A 22,632-nucleotide genomic window follows, 5' to 3' on the forward strand; every position below is an offset into this window, starting at 1 on the left:
ATTTCTTGGCTTCTGTTTTTTTAAACTATCAAGATCTTCTCTGAATAATATGTGTTTTGTTAGAGCTTCAGCATCTCATGTTTCCAGAGCATGGCATGGTTTTAGCTGGAAAACAAGAGCCCAAGGTGATCTGATGAGTTGTGCTGCATTCAGTTTTTACAGTAAAGAACAGGAACTGCTCTACAACAGCCAACTCAGCTCCATGGTGGGGAAAAAAACACTGGGTCTGCTTTATATATGCAGCCTGATATTAATTCCAAATGGCATCTCACCTTGTAATGTTTCACATTTCACATTCACACAGGCAAAAGCAAAAAGTGTTAGTTAACGCTTTAGGCTTTAAGAAAATGCTCCCTACAGTTCAAAAGTTTGTTACATCTTTCTGACCAATTTTCTGACATAAAGAGATAATTCTAACCATTTGAAAATGTTTCAGGAGGCAACATATGGTATGCATGAGATGTATGCTGTGACAAAATTCAAGGTTTCAAGTGGCAAATCTGCAACCATCTGTGCAACACAAAAATATGTAAAAAATTAAGCAGACAAGCAAATACTGCAAATAACCCATGATGAGAAAACTGTCAGGGAACCATAGAATGGTTTGGGTTGGAAGAGGGCCTTAAAGATCATGCAGTTCCAATCCCCCAGTCATGGGCAGAACACCTTCCACTAGACCAGGTTGCTCAAAGCCCCATCCAGCCTGGCCTTTAACACTTCCAGGGATGAGGCCTCCACAACTTTTTTGGGCAACTTGTTCCAGTGCCTCAACACTCTCACAGTAAAGAATTTCTCCCCTAATATCTAACCAAAACCTACTCTCTTTGGTTTAAGGCCATCCCCCCTTGTCCTGTTACTACATGACCTCGACAAAAGTCCCTCTCCAGCTTTCTTGTACTGCCTTTCAGGTAATGAATGGTGCTCTAATGGCCCTCTGGCACCTTCTCTTCTCCAGGCTGAACAACCCCTGCCTTCATACGAGAGATACTCCAGGCCTCTGGTCACCTTCTTAATTTTGAGACTGTCATTTCTTTTGTCCTGAGCTTAAAAAAAAATAAAAATTAAGAGAATAGAATAGTGTCATCAGATTATCTCCTGAAGTTTTAGCAGACCCATTTTGGAGAATTGTATTACTTAACATTTTCAGCACTACTATGCTCACGTAGCAATTCTGTGCACTTCCACGTTTACTTTTGGTACAGTAATTTTTTGATGCAAAAAATAACACCAAGGAAAGCATCCTAGCGTCTATGATGGGCTTAATAGGGATTAAGCACTGTAGAGCTAACACGCTGTCATCATAGCTGTATCTTCTCCACAGAATAATAGGATGAAGCAACATAATGCTACACTTGTACAGCAAACCCTATACCGGATGAGCCACGCAGTTGTGTTGACAGTGCTGATTAACTGCTCTACCTTGCATTTGCAGAGATTAATTTCATGTGAAAGCATCCTAATAATAGATGTTCAGACTGAGCTCTGCTATTACACAACAGGACAGTAAATTGGCCAGTAGGAGATTTGGGTCTTGCTGAGAGATAATGATGAATACCTGTCAGTACAGCAGTTGGTCTACTTCCAAACAACCTAAAAATACATATCCTGCTTATGCTGCTCACATGGCGAAACATGTAATGTCTTCAGTCTATCTAAAGGCTAACCAGACAATCAGTGTTAAAATCACTGCTAAAATTCCCTTGAATACTTCCACTTGATGCACAGTAAACCAAATCAGCTAAAAGGATGCCAATTCTGTAACCTTACTCGTTAGAGTTTCTATCCATGTCTGCCTCTTTTTCAATAAAACAAAGCAGGCAATCATTCACACCCCAAAGCTGTACAAATAAACCTTACTAGTCAGTATTTATGGCCTATTTTCTGTTGCAGAACTTTTAACTAAAGTGGTACTGCAGTGCTTGTAAAGGTCTATTGCAGCACAGACTGCAACTATTAGACCTTAGTGTTTATGTGATTCTTTTTCCTTTATTCCACTATTGTCAGAATTATTTTTTCATTCATACCTTCTGGGACTTTGTTCCTTCCATCCCTATTCAGAGACTGCAAGGCAAGAAGGGCATCTCAGGGGTAGGATGTGCTGCTCAAAACCACTCAAGGTTCAGCAGGACAGGCCATATAACATTCCATTTAGTTCAAACACAACACAAAACTTCAGAAGTCTGCTCCAGTTGTCAATTTTATTCAAAATGTGTCTTCTTATATTTTTAATATATAATAGAAATAAATATGAAAGGCCTATACAAATATGAACACTTAGTACCAATACTGCCCTTCATTTTTTATACTGATCTTTCAATACTTAAAGGGACAAAATTGCAGCAAATAGCCCACATACTTAATAAAATAAATTTTGCAAAATCTCTGATAACAATGTCTGTTCATGTCTAACAGAACCTTTTAGACTGAGTTCTCTTTTACATATATGCAACTTCAACACAAAAGATGTTCAGCTGCCTTTGAGATGCTCACAACATAGACTGATGTACATTTTTCTCAAGATGGACAGTAAAAAAAGGTCATACTTAAGTTATACTTCAGTGCAGGAATTCAGCATTATCACTTTTAATGGCAGTATATTTGAAACACAGTCCAAGAAAATAAAAGGAACACAATTTCGCCTTCAAGTAAAACCCAAGTCATTTAAAAAACTTCAGAATGGGCATTTGCTTTTATACACCATGATTCTTCCCAGAACTTGAAAAAATTTAACACCATGTTTTTGGTATAAAATAATATCAAAATAAGTATGCCCTTTGCGTCTTGTAAACCACTTTTGATAGACAATTTGCCATTATGTGATATTTTTCTAACATAGGGCATCACCCATCTGCACTTAAGCCATGTCACTGATTTACACATTTAAAAGAGCATAAGTATGTGCTTAAATGGTGAGAGGAATGACTAATACATTGAATACAACTTCTCCTTCAAATGATGCTAATTTGTTGTTTTTTTTTTGGAGGGGGGTATTTTTTTTTTTAGGAAAGTTTAAACCTCAACAATATTGAAAGGCAACCACATCATACAGCAAAATCTTCTTTTGTCTTTTCTGAAAGAATTTGTCCTCATCCCAGAACTAAAAAGTTCCCAGATGTTAATTTAAGAACTGTAGATTAAAAATCCTGGAAATTAGAGGAAATATTTCAGATATTTCCTATTTGGACAATAAAACCATAGGCTTTAGCTAATAAAAAATATAATAATATAATTCATTTTAAGTGCACAAAAGCCCAATCTTGCAACTCTCTCCTGTCGATTCAATTGTTTTCACTTAAGGCAAGTATACAGAACTTCCCTTCCTTCATTATTAAACTTACATAATTAACTGTTTGAAGAATATATTTAATAGTTTACCCACATACTAAATCTAAAGGGTATTTGGGAATGCCAGTCCTGTTTTACAAAAGAACTACTGCTTTTACAGTGTTGTAACAATTTTCTTTTTCTATCAAAATACAAATTTTTGAGCTCATGTTACTATACAGTACTCTCATCTCTACCTCTTGACGTTTGAATGCTTGGCTCATTGTTCAAAAGAGAATTTTTAGATTCACTGAGAAATAAATGGGACAAGTCTCTACTCAAAGGCAGATATCCATTTTGCCTTGGCTTGGAATAGCAGTTGTGTTGTAGGGCTCTCATTCACAGCACTGGAGTGGTTTCCATAACAAACCTCCTTGGATCACTGTAGTTCTCTAATCAGTTTTCACTCCGCTGAACCCTTTCTGAGCTCACCCAGCAAAACTAAACACTCTGCAACACAGGTTTTGCAGGCATTGGTAGAGGTTCTGCAGGCCAAAAGTGGTGGACAGTTTCCCAGCAGTGTGAGAGTAACAATCTCAGGAAAGTTTTCAAACGTGCTGTATGGCGGCCCACAAAACCACCTGACACTGATGAGGGTCAAGACAGAAAGATTCTAGCTCTGCAGAGGGTTTGACATTCAGGTTAGAGATCCATCATGGTGGGGATGGGTGACAATGACAGACCAAAAGAAGACAGACCATATACATAAAAGCTTGCACAGTACTATTTGGAAGGAAAACCCCAAAACAAACCCAGAATCAACAACCCAGACACTTCCAAGGTAGGAATGCATTTATGAAAAATTAAACTTTGCCCCATTATGAATGATTTGAAGTTTGGGTTACTGAGCTTGATAGTGGACAGGGGAAAGGGCAAGGGCAAGTGACTTCTATCTTAAATTATACAGCAGTATCATTAGGACAGTATTTAAAACCTATTATTAGAAGAATGAATAATTTACAAATGTCACTTTAAGAATATTATAACTAAATAGTAGTTATAGAAGTTTAAGTTCAGAAGACCTTAATCTTCTTTCTTTTGTGTTTGAAATCGTTCCATTAAAGCCCTAAATATATTTCCTGGTATTTTCTGATGTTTTTCTATGAGAGCTTGGACTGCTGCTTTTGTCTGTAGGGAAAGAGAAAAGGTTTTGGTCAGAAAACCTCATCTTCATACTGCTCATATAATAAAACGATTTCTAGGCTCTTTTTAATCCTTTCAAATACCACAGAACTATTGCAAGTTCAAAATACTGTTCTTCCATATTTAAGCCCTCAGGATGTGATTGTGGCAACACTGCCATGAAACACACCAACAAACTAGTATCTATTATGTCTAGTAGCTCTGTTCACAAGCTGAATTAGTGATACATAAAAGTCAAATGACAACAGAGTAAATTCATGAAGAGACTTAGGTCTATAAAGCATGTTAAACACCTGCATGATGTACTGCAACTCCTACTCTTGTATATGCCCTATGCATCAATAACACTCTTCCAGTGGGCATCAACTTTGTTTCTACACATGCTCAGAAGTGGCACTGGGAACACCACTGTCTCAGCATATTTGACTTGTACAAAATAATGCCCTCTGAACCCAAGGCCCCTGAACAACGGTCCTGTGACATGCTCGGGCCACTTAGCTGCATCTGACAGCAGCCTTCACTTTCACTCAAAAAACAAAAAGGTCAAGGAGTACACAGCAGTTACTGTTATTATATAAAAGCTCTAAAGGGAACATTCAAAAGCAGGGCAACACACAAAAGCTGTGGTGAGAACACACTTGTATTCTGTCTAGAGAAGCACAGGCTAGTGAATTCTTAAGGCCAGAAACAGAAGAACAGACAATTATTTGCCTCTGTAAAGTGGTCAGCAAGAGCAGATGTTAGTAGAATGCTGTTTGCTGGAACAAACTCTCACTGTTTACATGAAGTAAGTGATCAACTGTTAAGTCCTTGGAGAAGGTCTTCATACTTAGACTTAGACTTGGAGAAAGTCTAAGTGACTCTACAGATCTAAAATTTGTATTAGGTAAAACATTTGAGCTATATTTCTTGCTCTATATAATGGAGAAATGCATACTGGGCTGTAGCCCAAAATATGAGATACAACTTTAAAATCCCTCTAACTAAATAGAATTCTAGGGAATTCACATTCTAGGGGCCTTATCTAGCAAAATATGAACTTAAGTCAGACATAAGTGAGAGTTGGCATAAATGTAAGATGGCAACGCATGTTTGAAAGTAACTTAAACACATTCTCTGCTGAAAGCCAGCAGTTCTGAAGTCCTGTCAGAGTGACCCCACAAAAGAAACAACCAGTTTTCCATAACCAGGGCCTAAGATATTGCAGACAAACATTTTAAGCATCTTTTTGCACAGACCTAATCATAGGGTAAACAGATAAAGAGAGATAACTGAACTGACACTTCATGGTCAAGAAAAGTCTCTCTCTCTCAAGTGAAGTTTTTGGAATATTATAAGTGACCATCTGTGGAGTTTTCAAAAATACCTATTCCAGCCCACTCCATTTCACTGCTCCACTACTTAACTGCTTTATGTCTTTGCACTGTGAAATCTATTAATAATCTGAATGCACATGAGGACCTGAAAATCCTTTCTATAAGGCATCTAAATCTGAATTAGAGGAACATTTAGAAGTTAAATTGATAGGTTAGAAGCCAAACAAAATAGAAACATACTAGACAAAGCAGTGAAATTATTTACCTTTTTCTTTTATTGTATGTAATTCCAACAGTTTGTGAACATAGATTTGCTATGTTAGAAAGGCTTCCTTAGTATCCTTCTGAAAACACCAGGAAGCAGAATGCTTCCTCTTGGGTGAAGTGCTTCTCTCTATCAACTGAGAGATGTCTTATCTGACCAAACTTCTTCAGTCTTTAAAGCAAGTTGTTTCTCAGAGCAAATATAGGGTGCAATTAACTTTAAAAGACCTAGAACATCTGCAAGTTGTAGCAATAAAAATACAGTATTTAAGAATGATTTTCAGACTTAGGCAAGTACAAAACTTACCACGATTCCACCAATTTCTATAACTGGCTCCTAGACAGGAATCACTTGACAAGACTGTTGCAGTGATTTTTATCAGAACATTCAATATTTTAAATTAACATCTATAGATATTTATCTTACCTTTTCAGCTAGTTCTTCAGCAGTCATATTTGGTTCATATGGAATGGGTTCTCCGATAAATGTACGTAGCTTGACAGGAAATCCCCCATACAGAGGAACTACTGGCAATCTAATACGCTCATATAGTGACCTAAGTATTTCTAATGTGAAAAAATGTAGTAGAAAGCAGGAGAAAGAAAGGTGGGGAAGGGAGAAGGGGAGTAGGGAAGGGTAAAGGAGGGAAGAGAGAGAAAGAGAGAGAGAGAGAGAGACAGACTGGGATTATTCTGTAAAGTTTTTTTCCCCCACTATTTCTTAACATTGAAACTGGCTTGCAAAGTAATCTAGCCCCCAACCCAAACTCTCAAACAATGTGTCATCTCAAATCCTATCCTACCTTGACTTTCATTTCCTAAAATCCGCATTAATGCTTATATCAGATTTATTTCTACCCTAACTTGGTGTGAAATCTTTCCTCCAAAGAGTAGCTGAAACAAGAAGAAAGAAGAGGAGAGAAAGTCAATAGCAGCCTCTTTGGAGAGGAGGAGAATGCTACACAATACAGGTTACAGGTTCAGGTCATTTGACAGGTTAGCATTAGAAACTAGTATTGGAAAACTGCATGTTCATTCCCACTGAGGTCTACAGGATCAGAAATAGCCTTATCTGCCTAAAAGTCAGTCATGCTACTATACTGAATTGCTCTTTCAGATTACACACTGGTTGCAGTTAAACAATATAAGAGAGAAAACGGTATTTCAATCAGCTCTAAGAGGACACATTCTTCTCCACATGCCACCTTCTAAGCATTTATCCCAAATGTACCCAGAAGAGATTCTTTGAAAAATGTGCATTTATATTATCTTTCTCAATTTCTGACAAGAAACTCCATTAACTGGGGTGCTAGCATAAGAAAATCCTTACTGAACAAGATGTGGAATTTTCTGTACACAACCTATAAAAACAAAGATAAAACTACTGAAACTGGAGTAACTGATCAATAAGCTACACTCCTCTACCAACTCTGCTGTGCAAGTAGCATAAATCATTTTGGCTTCAATGCCTTCTGTTTGGGATTCTCCTGAACACAGCAACAATTAATTGCTGTTTATTTTTGTACAACGTGACAAATGTGTGAATTATTCTAGCTTCTGCATCTGATGCCTTGGCTCTCTCCACACAATATATAGCTCTTAAACGGAGGGGGAGAGAAACAGAACGGTGTTGCCCTGTAGCCCTCTGAAAAAGGCGATGATGCCACACTTGAGACAGAACAGGTGGTGTGGAGACTTGTTCAGGCCCCTCTGCTAGATAGTAACTAAGAGAATATAAAAAAGAGGGAGTTTAACACTAGCAAATGAGCAGAGATGTGGGCATCTAATCATCCCAGACCCCTCAGTCAAAAGACCCATCTATTCATGTTCTGGCTGCAAGTTCCATAGAGATAAAGAAGGAGAGGTCCCAAATGCAAGGATTTGTGAGGAACCACAGGTCTAGTGCAGAATAGGAAAGCAACTACAGATTAAATGTAGCTCAAACCACTCAAACTTTAAGTACAGGTAAAAGTGTAAGCACAGAGCTATAGAAGAACAGGAATTACGTGTCAGTTGCTTTGTTTCTAAACAGCAGAAAACTTAGGATTGGCCTAGCAGATATAAGCAGAGAAAAAAGTGCTTTAAATCTTTCTGCCTTTTTCTTTTCTTTTTCTGGTTCCTTTTTTTCTTTCTTCTACTGCTTGTGTGAAAGAACACTTATGTGGAAAATAACCTCGATGAGCCAATATCACATCTAATGCAGATATTAAATCCTAGAAACTTCTCTGAACTCTACCAGTGAGCAAACATTGAGAAACAATGCTGTGTTAAATCTCCAACTTATATGAGAATTATTTCTACAGAGATAGGCTAAACACATATGGAAAAATAAACTACAGAAAAATAGAAAATATCTTACTTATTCCTCCTAATGTCCTAAAGCCTTCTCGAACATTTTGTGTAAACATAGGAATGATGGGCTAGGAGGGAAAAAAAATAATTAAGAATTTAAGGAAGATAGCACTATCTAAAAAACTTCTACCTCACTTAAAACTCAACAGAAAACTAATTTCTGAAGTGTTTCGCAGACAGGATAGAGATCAAAATATATATATTGAAGTTCTTCTGTGACCTTCTGCCATGTTTCAAATTGGAGAATACCACAAGATTTCAGTGAGTCACTGTTTCAGCAAGTCTATTTTCTCAGAGCAGTCCAGAATTTAAGAAACTATGGAGCATTTAGGCATCCCTCCCCCCCATCTAGCAGTGTTTTCACAGTTGTGACTTAAGTGTTTAAACCTCTTACCTAATTTGTAGTTATGCTCAAAGGGAAGGATTCACAGGATTGGGACACTAAACTTGTCTGATTCCTCTCTGCTATGCTGATGGTATTGCTTCACACTTGATGTGTCATATTCAATACATGTCCATGACTTATTTCTGCTGATGAGTAATGGAATGGTGTTGAATATTTCAAGTTTTTATTGCTGTTTTTAAAACTGCAAACAGCTGTCAAGATTTACAAGAACTGTGAGGGTGTCAGCTACTATATAAAGTTTTTCAATATAATTTTATAGTATGTGCCCACTGTACACAGCATCATTAAAAATACAGAACTCTTCATGGGATTTTCATTAACTCAAATTATTTTAAACGTTTAAAGACAAGCATGGAGATGAGCTAGCACATGTAATTTTTCAGACATGCATCAAGTTAGGGGTTTTTTGAGAGGGAAAAAAAGTTTGTAAATATCTACAGAGAATAAAAAGAAGTGCAGCTGCCTAAAGAGAATGCATACAAATTTCTTTACTCTAGAACAATTTTATTTGGAACATCTTACTTTTGATATAGAGGTAGAAATTTTTGTTTATAAACAAAATTTCTGGCAAAAATCTGCTGAAATAAGACACTGTCAACAAATTGAAGGTCCCAGTTTTAGACACATTTTTCTGATGTTTCTGACACATTCTTCTTTCCATAAGGAGTTCTGCTTATGATTCAAGGTGACTTAAAAGTTCATCTTCAATCTAAATAAAGACATTTTTCCCACTTTCGGCCAGCCTCTGACACTCCTTCTATTTTACTATGTCTCTCAGGTTTTTTTTTAGGAGGGATGAATCTACAAGACCCTTGTGAGTGTATAAAGGCAACTAAAAACGTATCCAATAAAAAAAAATGCAACTAGTACAATCATAGTATGGCCTTTCACATGCTATTACAATACATTAGTAAAATCTAAACCTGTGGAAAATAGCTGTTTAAACAGTGTCATTTTCCTTGTGAGAAAAGTGATGCACACTTGGGTCTTAAAAGTATTCTACTTCTGTATAAAATCCAGAGACTTAACTAGTCTGTCTTTGACAGTAACCAAATATAAAACTCCTGGTGTGAGACTTGCTTTTAAATTAGATACATGCAGACCAATGGACATATGCACACTTCTTCCAAGTACAAATCTAGAACGAGAGAGACTCTGAAATGATTACTAAAATAGTTGCAATTCAAATGTATCACATACTGTTGTGCCTTAACAACACAACAGTTGGTCCCCTATGAATAACTACCTGCCTGCTGACCAAGCCAAATATTGTACATTAAAACTGAAGAGTTCACACCAGTGACCAGCCCTGGACATCCCTCACTACCATAAAATGCCAAAACAGTACCAAGTGCCAGTGAGTCTATACCCTGGTGGGTCACACCACACTTCAGTGACAGAAGAAACAGAAACATTGAATTGGACTCTATGATCCTGATGATTCCTCCCAGCTCAGCATATTCTGTGACTCTGATGTGTAGGGTTCTTTCCCAACCAAGCTGGTCAGGGAGGGCTAAGCCATCACAATACTAACCAAGTATGTGTAAAAGAGCACATGCTTATAAGGAGAAACCACCTTGTATTTCATCTCTTGTTCTTTTAAACTCTGGATTTCCTAACCATACTATTCTTAGCTGACTCTAAAGCCTTCTTATCAAAAGCAACAAAAAGAATCTTGAAATGTAGTTGTTAGAGCAAATAGACTATCCTTGTGACAGTCAGAAATCTAAATATCAAATATATGACGATCAAAACAGCTTTATCTGGGAGAAAGTACTAATAACTTTTGTAACTAATAACTTAGCTTACTTTGCTTCTCTTCCATGATGTGTCATACTTACCACTTTTGCATCAATGGCCACCTGAGCGAAGCCCTTCCGATCACTCCACAAAATAGTATACATTTCATCACTGAAGAGTGCCTCCCGCAGCCCACCTGGGGCAATGGCTAACAGATGGCCCTGCTCCAGAGTCCTGACACAAGCTTCTTTTGGTCCATGTATAACTCCAAATACCTCAAGTAGTATTCTAAAACCTGTAGGGTAAGATAATATTAATTCAGAAAATGTTTACTCATACTACCATTACTCCAGATTCCCAGCACAGAGCACTATGCCTGAAAGTCAATTGTCTAATAAGCTGTGGCCCCAAGTACCCAAGAGGGAATGAAGATTTTGGTCTGCAGAGTTGAAGATTTAGGGGTTTCAGTGGCTTTTTGTCAGGTGTTACCCCACAGTCAGGACTAAACTGAAAAAGAACTGTCAAGCACTCTGTGACACCTTTCACATGTCCCTTCGAAGGAGTTGTTTGACTCAAGGGCACTGGCTCCTTGCTCAAGCTCTACTCTTTAAACATAGCATAGTCCAAACAGAGAGCAACAAGAAGCAATACCAGGAAATTGTTGTGGCTTTGTTTTGTGAACTTTGACAAAGAATAGTAGTGCATAAGAAGGAGAATGACAGAGAAAATGGATCATTCTCTGCATTACAGATTACTGCAGTAATTGACTCTGGTTCAGTCTGTGAGCACCTGGATGGCATTTCATACAGAGAGGCATCTGATAAGCCTCAATTGGGTACACTCACCTTCTGTTAATATAGTAACTGGAGTTTTTCACCTAAAATTACATAAACTCTGCATATCACCTTGAATTTGACATGTCATTTGGACTGTCATTCAAGCATCACAAGGAACATATCTGATCAATTTAGACAGCTAGCCTACTGTTGAAGGACATAACTACCACCGACCTCTGTTTGCAGGAAATATGTCCTATTCAGTTGGTTCAATAAATTTTAAATTTATACAGTATTTGTGAGTACTGCATACCAAAAAGATAATTTTGGATGACTGGGCAGTAAGGGAAATATTACTTCTCTTTCATGAAGTTTCCCACTGGAGCAAACAATCACAGACAAATCAGCCATTGACAAGGAGAAAGAACTGATCTACTTGAGTTTGCCTCCTAGTAACAAATTAATAGCTCTGATTATAAACACACATTTTTTACATACACACACATGCTAAAGAAGAGCCCAAACAAAGTTAAGAAGGCAGATTCCTGTCTTCTATTACAGCTTGCATAAATGAAGGGCTTGGGAAGAAAAGCATGAGGCAACACATTATTAGTTTATTCTTAACTTAACTCTAATCTCTAGCTAGTCTTTGTAGCTGGTATGAGTATAACTACTCCCAACTCATCTCTACACCAAATCAGGATCTGTCCATGCACACGGCAACAGAACACAAGCCGCATTTACACCTGTCTCATATTTTGGTGTGCCTGCCTTACACACTGCTGATTATACTCAGTCATCATCTAGTAGCATTTGCATGGAGGAACATCTGAAACAGAGTTTGCCTAATTTAAATTAACTTCTTTCAGGTGTTTTTTTTGTGGAATTTTTCAATAGCTGACTTTTTACAATGCTTGACATTCCCAACCTAATTAAAGCTCTCTGAAATGTATCTGGTGGTAAAAAGCTGCCTGTCTCTAAGTCCTTTCTGTCAGTAAGCTCAGGAGACAGACAAAACAATCATGAAATGGGTCGAGATGAGCAGGAAAAGAGACTCCAAGGAAGCAAAGACCATGACAACATTGTTCCTTTCTACACCGGATACACTGGGGAAGGTGTGTGTGACAAAGCAACAACATAAATCTGTCCAGCTCATTTATCATTAAAACAGAACAGAATATTTACAGAATACAGACAAAAAAAAATATAGTTGTCCTGGAGGTTTCAAGTCTTCACAAAATTTCTCAGCTGTATTTCTTCCTTTGACTTTTAGTATCAACTTTACATTCTGAGTTGTACTTCATAGACTTGCCAGCAGATCACACATTACTATTGATATCTCTGCTTTGGTACCAAAGAAGAACCTGGCTCCCTTAAAGCAGCTGAGAGACAGAATCTGACAGTGCCCCTGAAACGACAGCCACGATACCTGTGTCCAAGGCAAAGGTCATCACAAAGTTAGAAGAAACACTGGGGTAGTACCAGGTAGCACTGCATGAAACAGACCAAGAATCTGTTTTTCCATTTTAAAAAACAAAACAGCTCTCAAAATTATCTAAACACAATTTTTCAGCCATACAGAACATGTTCCTCCAGACACCAAGAAGTTCAAACTTAATTTTCAACCTGAACTCTGCCCTTTGCCCCAGAATACTCCTCTCCTATTTTCCACAAGACTGTGCTAGCAGAAATGTTTGAAAACCAGTTGGAGACTACCCAGGAATGCATGTAACACTGATCTCAACTTGTGCACTATGTACATTTCTCTTCTGGCCCAATGACTGTAACATCAGAGCTGTCAACTACCGGGTAGCAGGATGGCAAGGATGTCATCATTTTCCCAGGGCCCCAGACAGAGAGAAACCATTCAAACACAATTCAATAGTCTCACTGAATCCAGCCTTCCACAATTGCAGGTGATCACACATGTATATAGGCAGAGCATCTAGTCCACAAGATGCTTTGCTACACCTTGTGTGTGTAACAGACAAGAAGCCAAAGCTTCTTTCCTCTTGAACATTACAGGAAAGGGACTGTCTTCGTTGCATAAAATAGCAGGCAACTTTTAAAGAGACGTCCCAGATGACTTTAAGAAGCAAAAATAGCCCATAATATAGCAGAGGATAATGGAAACAAACACAAGTGAAATCTCAGTCCTCTCTGAATGCTTTGAGAAAAGGCTTTTTCCTAAACTTAGAGAAGTCAATGTACTTCTGAGCACTACACAGCTAAAAGTCTAGAACAATCAGAAACCTGGAATATTTGGGCTGCTGTTCCCTGTTACTAACCTCCAGGAATAAAAGAAGGGAAAAAAAAAATTCACATGACTGTATTTTATATCCTTCTCCTCCAGAATGCAAGCAAGGAAAACACACAATACTGACACAATTCTGACACATCCATGTGTGTCTAACACTCCCCAAATGCACAGCCACCCCTTCCCATTTCCCCTGCATTGATCATAATAACTTTTGGTTAAAACATCTTCTGAAAAGACATCCAATTTAATTAAGATCAGATAGCCTTAGTATTAGGATAAAATTACGCAGTCTTTCTGGTTTGATTCACAAGAGAAGCAGCATCCACCTGTATTGCCAGTCATAGATTACTGTGCTTATTTGCTTATTTTGAAACAATCCGCAACATTTTCTGGGCTCTTTGGGCTTGTCTCCCCAAATAGCCTTAATTCCTTCACAGAACCAGAGAATTATGTAGATTAGAAGGAAGCTCTGGAGGTCATCTAGTCCAGCCTCCCACCCAAAGCGGGTCCAACTAGATCAGGCCATTCAGAGCCTCACCCAGCAGAGTTTTGAAAATCTGCAGGGATGGAGATTCCTAACTTGTCTAAGCAATCTGCTCATCTGCCTGATCACTCTCATGGCAAAATATCTTTCTACATGTCTAATCAAAATTTCCTGTGTTGCAACTTGTCTCTGTTGCTTCTCAACCTATCGTTGTGCACTTGTGAGAAGAGTGACTCCCTTTTTTCCCCACCCTCCCACTAGGTCACTGAAGACAGCAATAGTATCTTTCCTCACCCTTATCTGGTACAAACCAAACAAATCCAGTTCTCTCAACCTCTCCTTATACACTGCGTGCTCCAGACCCCCATCATCCACTGAACATGCCTCAGTGTGTCAGACAGTGTGTCATTTACCCTGTACCAGGGAGTCCAAAACTGGACACCATATCACAGGATGTGCTTGCACAGGTGCCATGCCAAGGGAAAAAACCTCTTCACTCAACCCAGTGGCAACATTCATGCTAATAAAAGCTCACCATGCAGTTCATCTTCTTTGCTGTAAGGGCACCCTGTCGACTCACATTCAAATTGCTGTCCACTAGAATCCTAAGATCTTTCCTGCAAAGTCCCCTTTTATCCAGACTACTGCTGCACAGAATTGTTCTGTCCCAGATGCACATTTGCTTTTGCTGAGCTTCATAATATTTCTGCTAGTTGAATTCTGTGAAGGCACTCTGAGAACAAGCTTTTATGCCCAGTATATCAACAGCTTCCCCAGTCTGGTATCATCAGTGGATTTCTTGTGCATGCTCCAGCTCCTCATCCAGGGGTACTATAAAAACACTAAGCAGCAGTGGTCTCAGTATCAATCCCTGAGGACCGCCTGCAGCTTTTAGCTAGATGTTGTACTGCTGAAACCAGTTCTTCAAGATCAGCCATTCAGCAAGATGTACCTGTAATGCTACTTAATGATATTTGGGGGGACTCCTAAGTGTACTCACACTTAGAGCCTTATTTTAAAGCAGAAAAGGAGTAAAACATAATGCCTCATTTGATAAACAACTGTGCCTAAACAGATACAATATGGAGCCAAATCTGCATCATGAAGTAGGTTATATTAGTCATATGTATGCAAAAGATTTGGTAACTGCTGACAAATGACTCTGTTGGCAAAAGCAGTTGTAGAGGCAAAGCCATACTGTGATCAGTATGAAAAGTTTGCAGGGACTAAGGCTGAAATAAATCTATACCAACAAAAAGACATTTTTCTTATATGAGTTGGTTCCACTAAAAGCACCACTACACTACAGAATGCTCCTTGTAATTCATTTTGTGAATTGACAGACCTTTAATCACAAACTGAACTAGGGAAAGAAAGTGGGTACTACTATGTTTCACACAGACAAAAAACAAACCCCTCACATAATTAATTCAACCAACTGGCAGTGCATTTCACTAGGCTGTCTGACAAAATCTTGTCCTAAACATATTTGTCATTTTCTACCTGCTTCACCTCATGTTTCACACAAACACATTGAACATTTCTCTAGCTTTCCTCCAAAACAGATTCTATTCAGAACAGTCTTCCTGGGGACAGGTTCCACTGTCCACCATCCTCAGCTGGATAAGAGTAGGGTGTGATAAGAAAATACATTGTCTCTCCAGACTAGTATTCTTAACTTGTAGGGCATTTGCTCCAAACAGTTTAATTCTTAGTCAGTTCACACCACTTATTCTGCCTGTATTAATGAAAAATAAACATTTTATTGAAATCTTTGCTAATGATTAATACAGAGAACACTGCTTCTCCTAAGATCTCCTTCTCTTTGTTTCTAAACACCTTAGAGTCATTGGAAGGTACTGCCCAGACAGGACTACGTCCCATCCTTGCATGGGCCAGTCTCATTCTTGTTTGTAAAGAACATGCTGTATTTCAAAACTTACACTAAATTTGTCTGAATGTCAGTTCTGAAAGCTGTGTTCCTGCAATGTGACTTTTACTAATTACATGATTAAAAAATTGAAATAAGAATTCCAAAACTGCTTGTTTGTAATGGAGCATGTTACCTGGTAATCTGAAGACAAAATGATCAGCTACTACGCTGCAGCGTCTCTTCTTCATTATATGAAGTCTAGCTGAGAAATAGATATAATCAACAGGAGTAGCTCCATGATAAAACACAACGAGTCCTGGTCCTTGAGGAATATTTTCCACACCATGAAGCTCATAACCTGTTAGGAGTTAAAAATGTAACAGATGTTAAATTTTTACACAATTCTATCCCAAAGAAACTAACTTGCAGCAAGCTGGCAAACTGAAACCTACACAGATTGAGAACTGCTAAGAGCAAAGTAACTGATAATAAGTTAAGAGGTAACTTGCAGCATCTACAAGAAATACAAGTTGCTTCAGAGAGAATACAAGTTTCATTTAAAGCACCACACCTTGAGAAAGAGCAAAAAAACATTAAAACAAAACACCCAGTCTCACTATCTCAAACTGCGTAATTTATCCTTATTTTTTCAGTTCAGTTTTCAAGGGTGCAAAGTCCTCAGAATCAATCATTCAAGAGAAATTAAAATACCGATTGGAGTGGTGAAACAACTATTTCAAGTTATTATTAACTTTTCAAAATTTATTGCCACCAGTGACTGTTTTAGAAGATTTGACATGACAGCATGCATTTTCATGTCTCCTTTTACTCCAGGATATGAAGATTACCTTTGCTACTTCTCTCCAAGTTATGCCTGTTCCAGCTTTCCATCACTATATACTAGAAGCTAGTTGGGACTATATTTGCCTAACTGAAAAATACATAAACACACACAAGCTTCTTCCTGACCTCATATTTCTAGTCTACAGTGCAGAATATATTTAATTAACACAAAATGCCAAAATGCATCAGTACAGAACATACTTAGTTAAAACTCAGTAGTACTGTTTCAGTATCTTTTTTTTTAAATAAAATAAGCAAATAGAAAACACCCCCAAAAAAAACCCTCAACGAAATCCTACTTCTTCCAAAGTTAATCAGGCTCCAATTCCTATTCCAAAAATTTAATTTTGAAGGAACTCTTGGCCTTCTCCCTCAATTTCACTTTGTATACCTGTGTAGCTGCAACACATTGCAAGTGTATCATCTGTCCCATCCCAAGGGACCCCTAACTGTGCTCCATGCCAGCCAACTAACACACATGGTAAAGGCACAATACATGTAAAGTTACACAATCAATCACCAGGTTTGGGGGTTGGTTTGGGGCTTTTTTGCTGTACAGTTGGTTTTTACCTTTTTTTTTTAATTCCCTTTTTTTTTTTTTTTTTCTTAAACGCTGTTAGATTTCAAGATGGAAAGTTCCTCTTATGATATCCTGATGAACCAAGTTGGGGAAAAAAATAATTAAAAAACATTTCATTCTTTAGCAAGACAAGTGTATAGATAAGAGGGAAGCAGCTGACAGGGCAGAAAAAAAGTCACAGCTGTCAATGAGGGACTGGATAAGACTCTTCTTGAACAAATAAAATGTCAGACCTTATAAAAAAAAAGTTACTGAGGATTAAAAGAACCAAGGCCTTAAAAAATCATTTTCTTGTGAAAAAAAGTAAATAACTTTTTATTGTGAAGTGAGCATTTTAAGCTCTTTGATGTAACTGTTGATTTTGATGTAGTGTACTTTCCTAGATTTGAAGTTACATCTTAGTCTTACAAAGCCTATCTGATACAGCTGCTGCACCATCTGGTTATCAATGCCTTGAAAACCCTCTTCCCTTTGACTAGAGAACAAATAGAGATGATTTTCAAGGAGGATTTATTCTTTATGTAAATTGTTCTTAAGTATCTCTCTCCTTTAGCTGCATCTAGACTGACTGGCTCTGAAAGAGACTTATGATTTCCTTAGAGAGAAAAGCCAAATCATTTATTAAGTCTGTCTTTATCAAGAAACAATAGCAGAAGGACAAAGAACAGGGCCCTTAGTTTTGACATTCTAGTAGAGAAAGTAGTAGTCAAAAATATCAAGACAAAATAAAAAAGTAGGGTTCTGTAAGTATCAAGTTATGAAGTTAATTTCAAGAAGCAACTAGAAGAGTACAAGAAGTGCTCCTTTTAGCCATCATTTGGTAGTTTATGTAAGATTGGTTAAGTGCAATTAAATTATCCTAACATGTGCTGGCTGACATACTTCCTATCAGGGAACTGGCATTTAACTTCCAGTCTTCATATATTGACCCTGAAATGATACAGTTAATCAATCTAGCTTTTAACACAACACACATTTCAGGTCTTCATCAAATGAGGAAATCCAGGAACTCTTATAAAAAGCAAAAAACAGAAAAAAAAGATGTGAATACATTCAACCAGAACAGAGATCTCATAGCAGCAAAGGAATAAATGCATAAGACAAAAACTTACATTCAAAAAAGTCTCAATGCCTTGTTTTTTGTCTCAAACACCACTGACAGTCACTCATAAAACAGAAAAAAACACCTGGCCTGAACTGGCATGCACCAGCAGCAACAATCAGGCATATACTGATAATCTTGAAAGCCCGATGAGGAATAAGAGCTTCAGAAGCTTTTAATGAAAGGTCAGATCTCACTCACCATGCCATATTCTTCCATGTCCATCCCATATGGTCGCCAACATTTCTCTTGCACCTATCCAAACATCATGGGAATAAGCTTCCTTTATTTCATTCTTCCTTTTATAAATATGAAGCCAGAGAATGGAAACGTAGAAGAGAATGACGATAACTCCTGGAAGTACAAAGACTACTACAAGTGGAAAAAGCAACCACAAAATGTAGAATGCATAACTCAGATAATCTCCAATATCCTCCACACCGGTCCATTCTTCCAGAATGTAAGTCAGGCAAGATAAGTAGGACATAGATGTTGGTCCTGCAGTACAGGATTCATTTCCACCTGTCATCTCCTGTTTAAAATAAAAATTTTAAAAGTACATGAATAAATCTTCCAAAAAGATAGATCTGCTTAATCATATAATAAACCTCTCTGATGCATTTTATTTGTATACCATCTACCCCACATCCCAGCAGCACCTATTAGAAACAACAGTTCACACAGCTAAACTTTTACTTGATCTTTACAGTCCTTTTCTTTTGTATACTGGTAAATGCTGACAATTCTAATGGAGAAAGACCGTGGAATTGCTTAATTTCAGGCTAGGATTTTATCTTGTTGGAAACTGTTCAACTTGCACAGACCCAGAACATTTATACTGTTACCAATACCAATTAATACTGAATTTTTTAATTTCAGCAAGCTGTACTGATTAGCTTAATTTATTGTTACAATAAAATAAAACCTCCCAAGCATTAACTACAACAGGAAACAGCACAATCTCAAATGCTAAATCTCTCCACTGCTTTAAGGAAAACATACTGAACACTTCCACTCACTACAACCATAGGACAACTCAGGAAATAGACTCTCTCAAATAAGAACATCTCAGCCCTGGGAAGACCTTTATTTGTACCCAGAAATCTACTGATAGCAAAATGTCAAGGCCCAGAGCATGACACTGAGAGGCAGCAGAAAAGACAAAGGATAAAAACATCACAAAAAGTCTTCTTTAGAGTTTTAACTGGTCTGGCTTTACTGTGTCTCTCCACTCCAGTGCCAGCTCCTAAAAAGTTACCAGTCCACAGAAATCAAGCCTGCAATTTCAGGCTTACTGTAATTCTCGAGCAACACTTTTTTTCTTAGCTTTGTACAATTTAGGGGACAACTTGATATTCATTTCACCTTACAAATACAGGACAGCCTGATGCTTGGCAATTTTAGCTACAGTGCTTGAACAGCAAACCTAATAACAAAAATTATTCTAGGCTAGAAAAAACTGGTTGGTCAGTATTCCAAGTTGTGCTAGTCAGGACCAAGAAGAAAAAAATACTGCAACTGTAAAATAGGTTTGTAGAGAGAAATGGATTAAGAACAGTATTTCCAAGAATGAGAAGAATCTAAGCTTGAAGTTGCTGTGTTTTGTTTATTAGAATGTGGCTTACAGCAGGTATGAGTGCAAAGCCCCTATGCCTAGACAGACACATATGTCTATCATTCTTTTACTCTTGCTCTGTTTTTGCAAGAAACAAGAGACTAAAATACAGAAGATAATATTGCTTTCAGAACACCAGTGACAACAAAAATTACAAAGCAGATCAGTTTTACTCCACATTTGCTAAGGAACATTGAAACACATACTAGAGTATGTGTTCTACTAGAGTAGACTTAATTTCATTTATTTTCCTATCTCAATTTTCCTGCACATTCTGACAGAGCAAGGATGTCCCTTTTCCTTTGGTTTTGGAAATCAGCCTCTATCCACATTACTCAAGATAACTCCTGGTAAGGAGAAGAAAGCTAATCTTTGCTCCCACAATCCACGCCTGTTCCAAACTAATTCAGGCTTACAACATTTTCTCAGCGTCTTCTTGAGGGTAGTGTGATGGGCAGCTGGTTTATCTCCAGCCATGTATAAGCACACAGAAGTAGAGGAAAGCCCTTCCCTGATTTTGTGCACCTGTCTTTGGGGTGTGAAATAGGGGGAAAGGATGGGAGAGAGAGTGTGTGGGAGAGCAAGAGAAAGCTCTTTTTCATTCCAGTTGCCAGAGCTGAACTCCAGAACCTGTCAGGCAGCAAACACCCACAGCAAGTATAAGAAACACAACTTGTGAGACCAAGCAAGACTTAGGAGTAGCATTCAACACCACAATATTTACCAGATTGGTATGCCTGGACTTCTCCAATGGCTCCACCTACTACCTAGAGAACAATATGGAGCATGAGTTATGGGACAGAAGCATTTCATCAAAACTGAGAGGTGATTATGTAGCTTAAAAGAACACTTATAGCTATACTCTCCCACTTATTATATATTTTTAATTGTTTATGGCTTTCCCCAAACCCCAAATCCTCCATCAAGTAAATTTAAAGTCCTGTTCACACATGTCAGTCTTGCAAAATATTACGTGTCCTTTAGCCCATAATGTTCAATGCAATACCTCAAATGCAATCATCAGTTTTTAAACTTTACTTCCATATCTGTGTGCTAACCTGCAACAGAAATTAAGATCTAACATGTTCTGTGCTACCAGCCACAGAGGTTAAGAGCTAAAGCACTGCCTTCCCTTAGGAACAGTCAACTCTACCTTGAGCAATGCTGCTTCCTCATCTTGAAGAGCATCACAGGATAATTTATATTGGAATTTATACTGTCCAACCTCTTCCTAACTAACCAATTAAATCAGGTTTCTCAATGACATGTCCAGTCCAGTTTGTAAGATCTCCACAGACAGAGATCCCACAGTTTCTTCAAGCCCCCAATCCAGTGCTTGAATACCTTCATGGTGCAAATATTTTTCCTCATTCTATTTCTAGAGTTCCCATTACTACACCTTGTGTCTGCTGCCTCCTGTCCCTTTGCTGTGAAGATTCCCCCCTCTGTAATCACTCATTAAGAGCAGCAGTAGGGTCATCACAATGTGAGTACAAAGGCAGTGAAGAAGGGAGGGCAGATTATGATCAAAAAAAGCCCAGGAGTTCCACACTGAACAGAGGTTCAACGTAGTTCTTACGTGCACCTAACAGATAACAACAACAGTCTGTTCCACCTTGCTTTTGAGAAATTCAAAATACACATTTTTAAGTTCTAACTTGCTAATGCAGCAGCTTACATTTTTCCCTAGTTCACAAAGACGCAATTTCTCATTTGACTAATGACAGCGTACACTGACTTATGCATACACTTCAGGCTTTATGATGTGGAAACAAGGCTAGCACACAAGTCCCTCCACTGACTTCTAGCACATGACCCAGAAAAGTCCTTAACTAAACTACAGCAGAGGCCTTCAGCTGCAGTCAGCAGATGCTGGGATAACTGGGACCCTCCTGATCACAATAGAAGGAGAGATTACGGACAGCAAGATGCTCTGCTGTAAAGGACACACAGTACGATTCCAGCATACATATGCAATGTGTAAGTGAAACCTCTGGAGGACATCCCAGTCTTTCCAAACTAGAAAGACACTGAAAAGCAGCAGCTACGACATGTCCCTGCCAACAGAAACACACGGCTAGGGAGGGCGTTTCTACCAGAATTAGCACCGCCGCCACAAGCACACACACAAAAAAAAAATCCCAAATAATCGAAAGATACCAGAAGACGCTGATAAATGCTGCTAATGTCACCTAAGAGAGGAGAGACCCTAGAAGTCAGAGGGTGGTTTAGCCCTTGTTTTGGCCCAGGAACGGGGCTGGTTTCTGTGCCGGCTGGTCAGCGATCCCTCCGCAGGCGGCTGGAGAAGGTCGAGGCTGGCTTTGCTGACAAGAAGGACGCAGCCCCGGCCCGGCTGCCCCCACGGAGCGCCGCCGGCTCCCATCGCGCTCCGCCCGCAGCCCCTGTCATTAAAGCAAGGCCCCGAGCTCGGCGGTGACAGAGGCCGCCACGGCAAGTCACCTCCCGCCCTGGCACCTGAGGGGCGGCGGCGGGGCCAGGCCCGGCCCGGGCCCCTCCACCCGCCCGGCAGCGCCCGCTCACCTTGCCCTGGCGG

At 38.7% G+C, this 22,632-nt stretch overlaps 1 protein-coding gene across 4 annotated transcripts; it reads right to left on the minus strand.

The window, feature by feature from the left end:
* Window positions 1–2,179: 2,179 nt before the first annotated feature.
* On the minus strand, window positions 2,180–22,626 carry LOC107200541 (transmembrane protein 68-like). 4 transcript variants are annotated; one of them, XR_004496111.1, is made up of 8 exons: window positions 22,620–22,626; window positions 18,665–18,995; window positions 16,132–16,296; window positions 10,647–10,840; window positions 8,407–8,467; window positions 6,475–6,614; window positions 6,049–6,284; window positions 4,365–4,452 (listed from the first exon to the last, which is right to left on the minus strand). XR_004496111.1 is itself a non-coding variant. In XM_015619195.1 (7 exons), exons 2-7 carry the CDS (start codon window positions 18,990–18,992, stop codon window positions 4,348–4,350), a joined length of 993 nt encoding a protein of 330 aa, XP_015474681.1. In that variant the 5' UTR covers window positions 18,993–18,995; window positions 22,620–22,626; the 3' UTR covers window positions 2,180–4,347. The 4 variants fall into 4 exon arrangements, 2 of the variants coding, with proteins under 2 accessions (XP_015474681.1, XP_015474680.1); XM_015619195.1 differs by lacking the exon at window positions 6,049–6,284 and having other exon boundaries at window positions 2,180–4,452; XM_015619194.3 differs by lacking the exons at window positions 6,049–6,284; window positions 22,620–22,626 and adding an exon at window positions 20,803–22,102 and having other exon boundaries at window positions 2,180–4,452.
* Between the last annotated feature and the right edge of the window lie 6 nt (window positions 22,627–22,632).

This window comes from Parus major, chromosome 2 (assembly GCF_001522545.3).
Source record: "Parus major isolate Abel chromosome 2, Parus_major1.1, whole genome shotgun sequence".
Lineage (NCBI taxonomy): Eukaryota > Metazoa > Chordata > Aves > Passeriformes > Paridae > Parus > Parus major.

Coding starts and splice junctions, on each gene's coding strand:
- LOC107200541 (XM_015619195.1), bottom strand. CDS start 18,992: ATGACAGGTGGAAATGAATCCTGTACTGCAGGACCAACATCTATGTCC. Junction 16,297..18,664: donor ACATGGAAGAATATGGCATG/GTGAGTGAGATC, acceptor AACTCCTAACAG/GTTATGAGCTTCATGGTGTG. Junction 6,615..8,406: donor TAGGACATTAGGAGGAATAA/GTAAGATATTTT, acceptor TTTTCACATTAG/AAATACTTAGGTCACTATAT.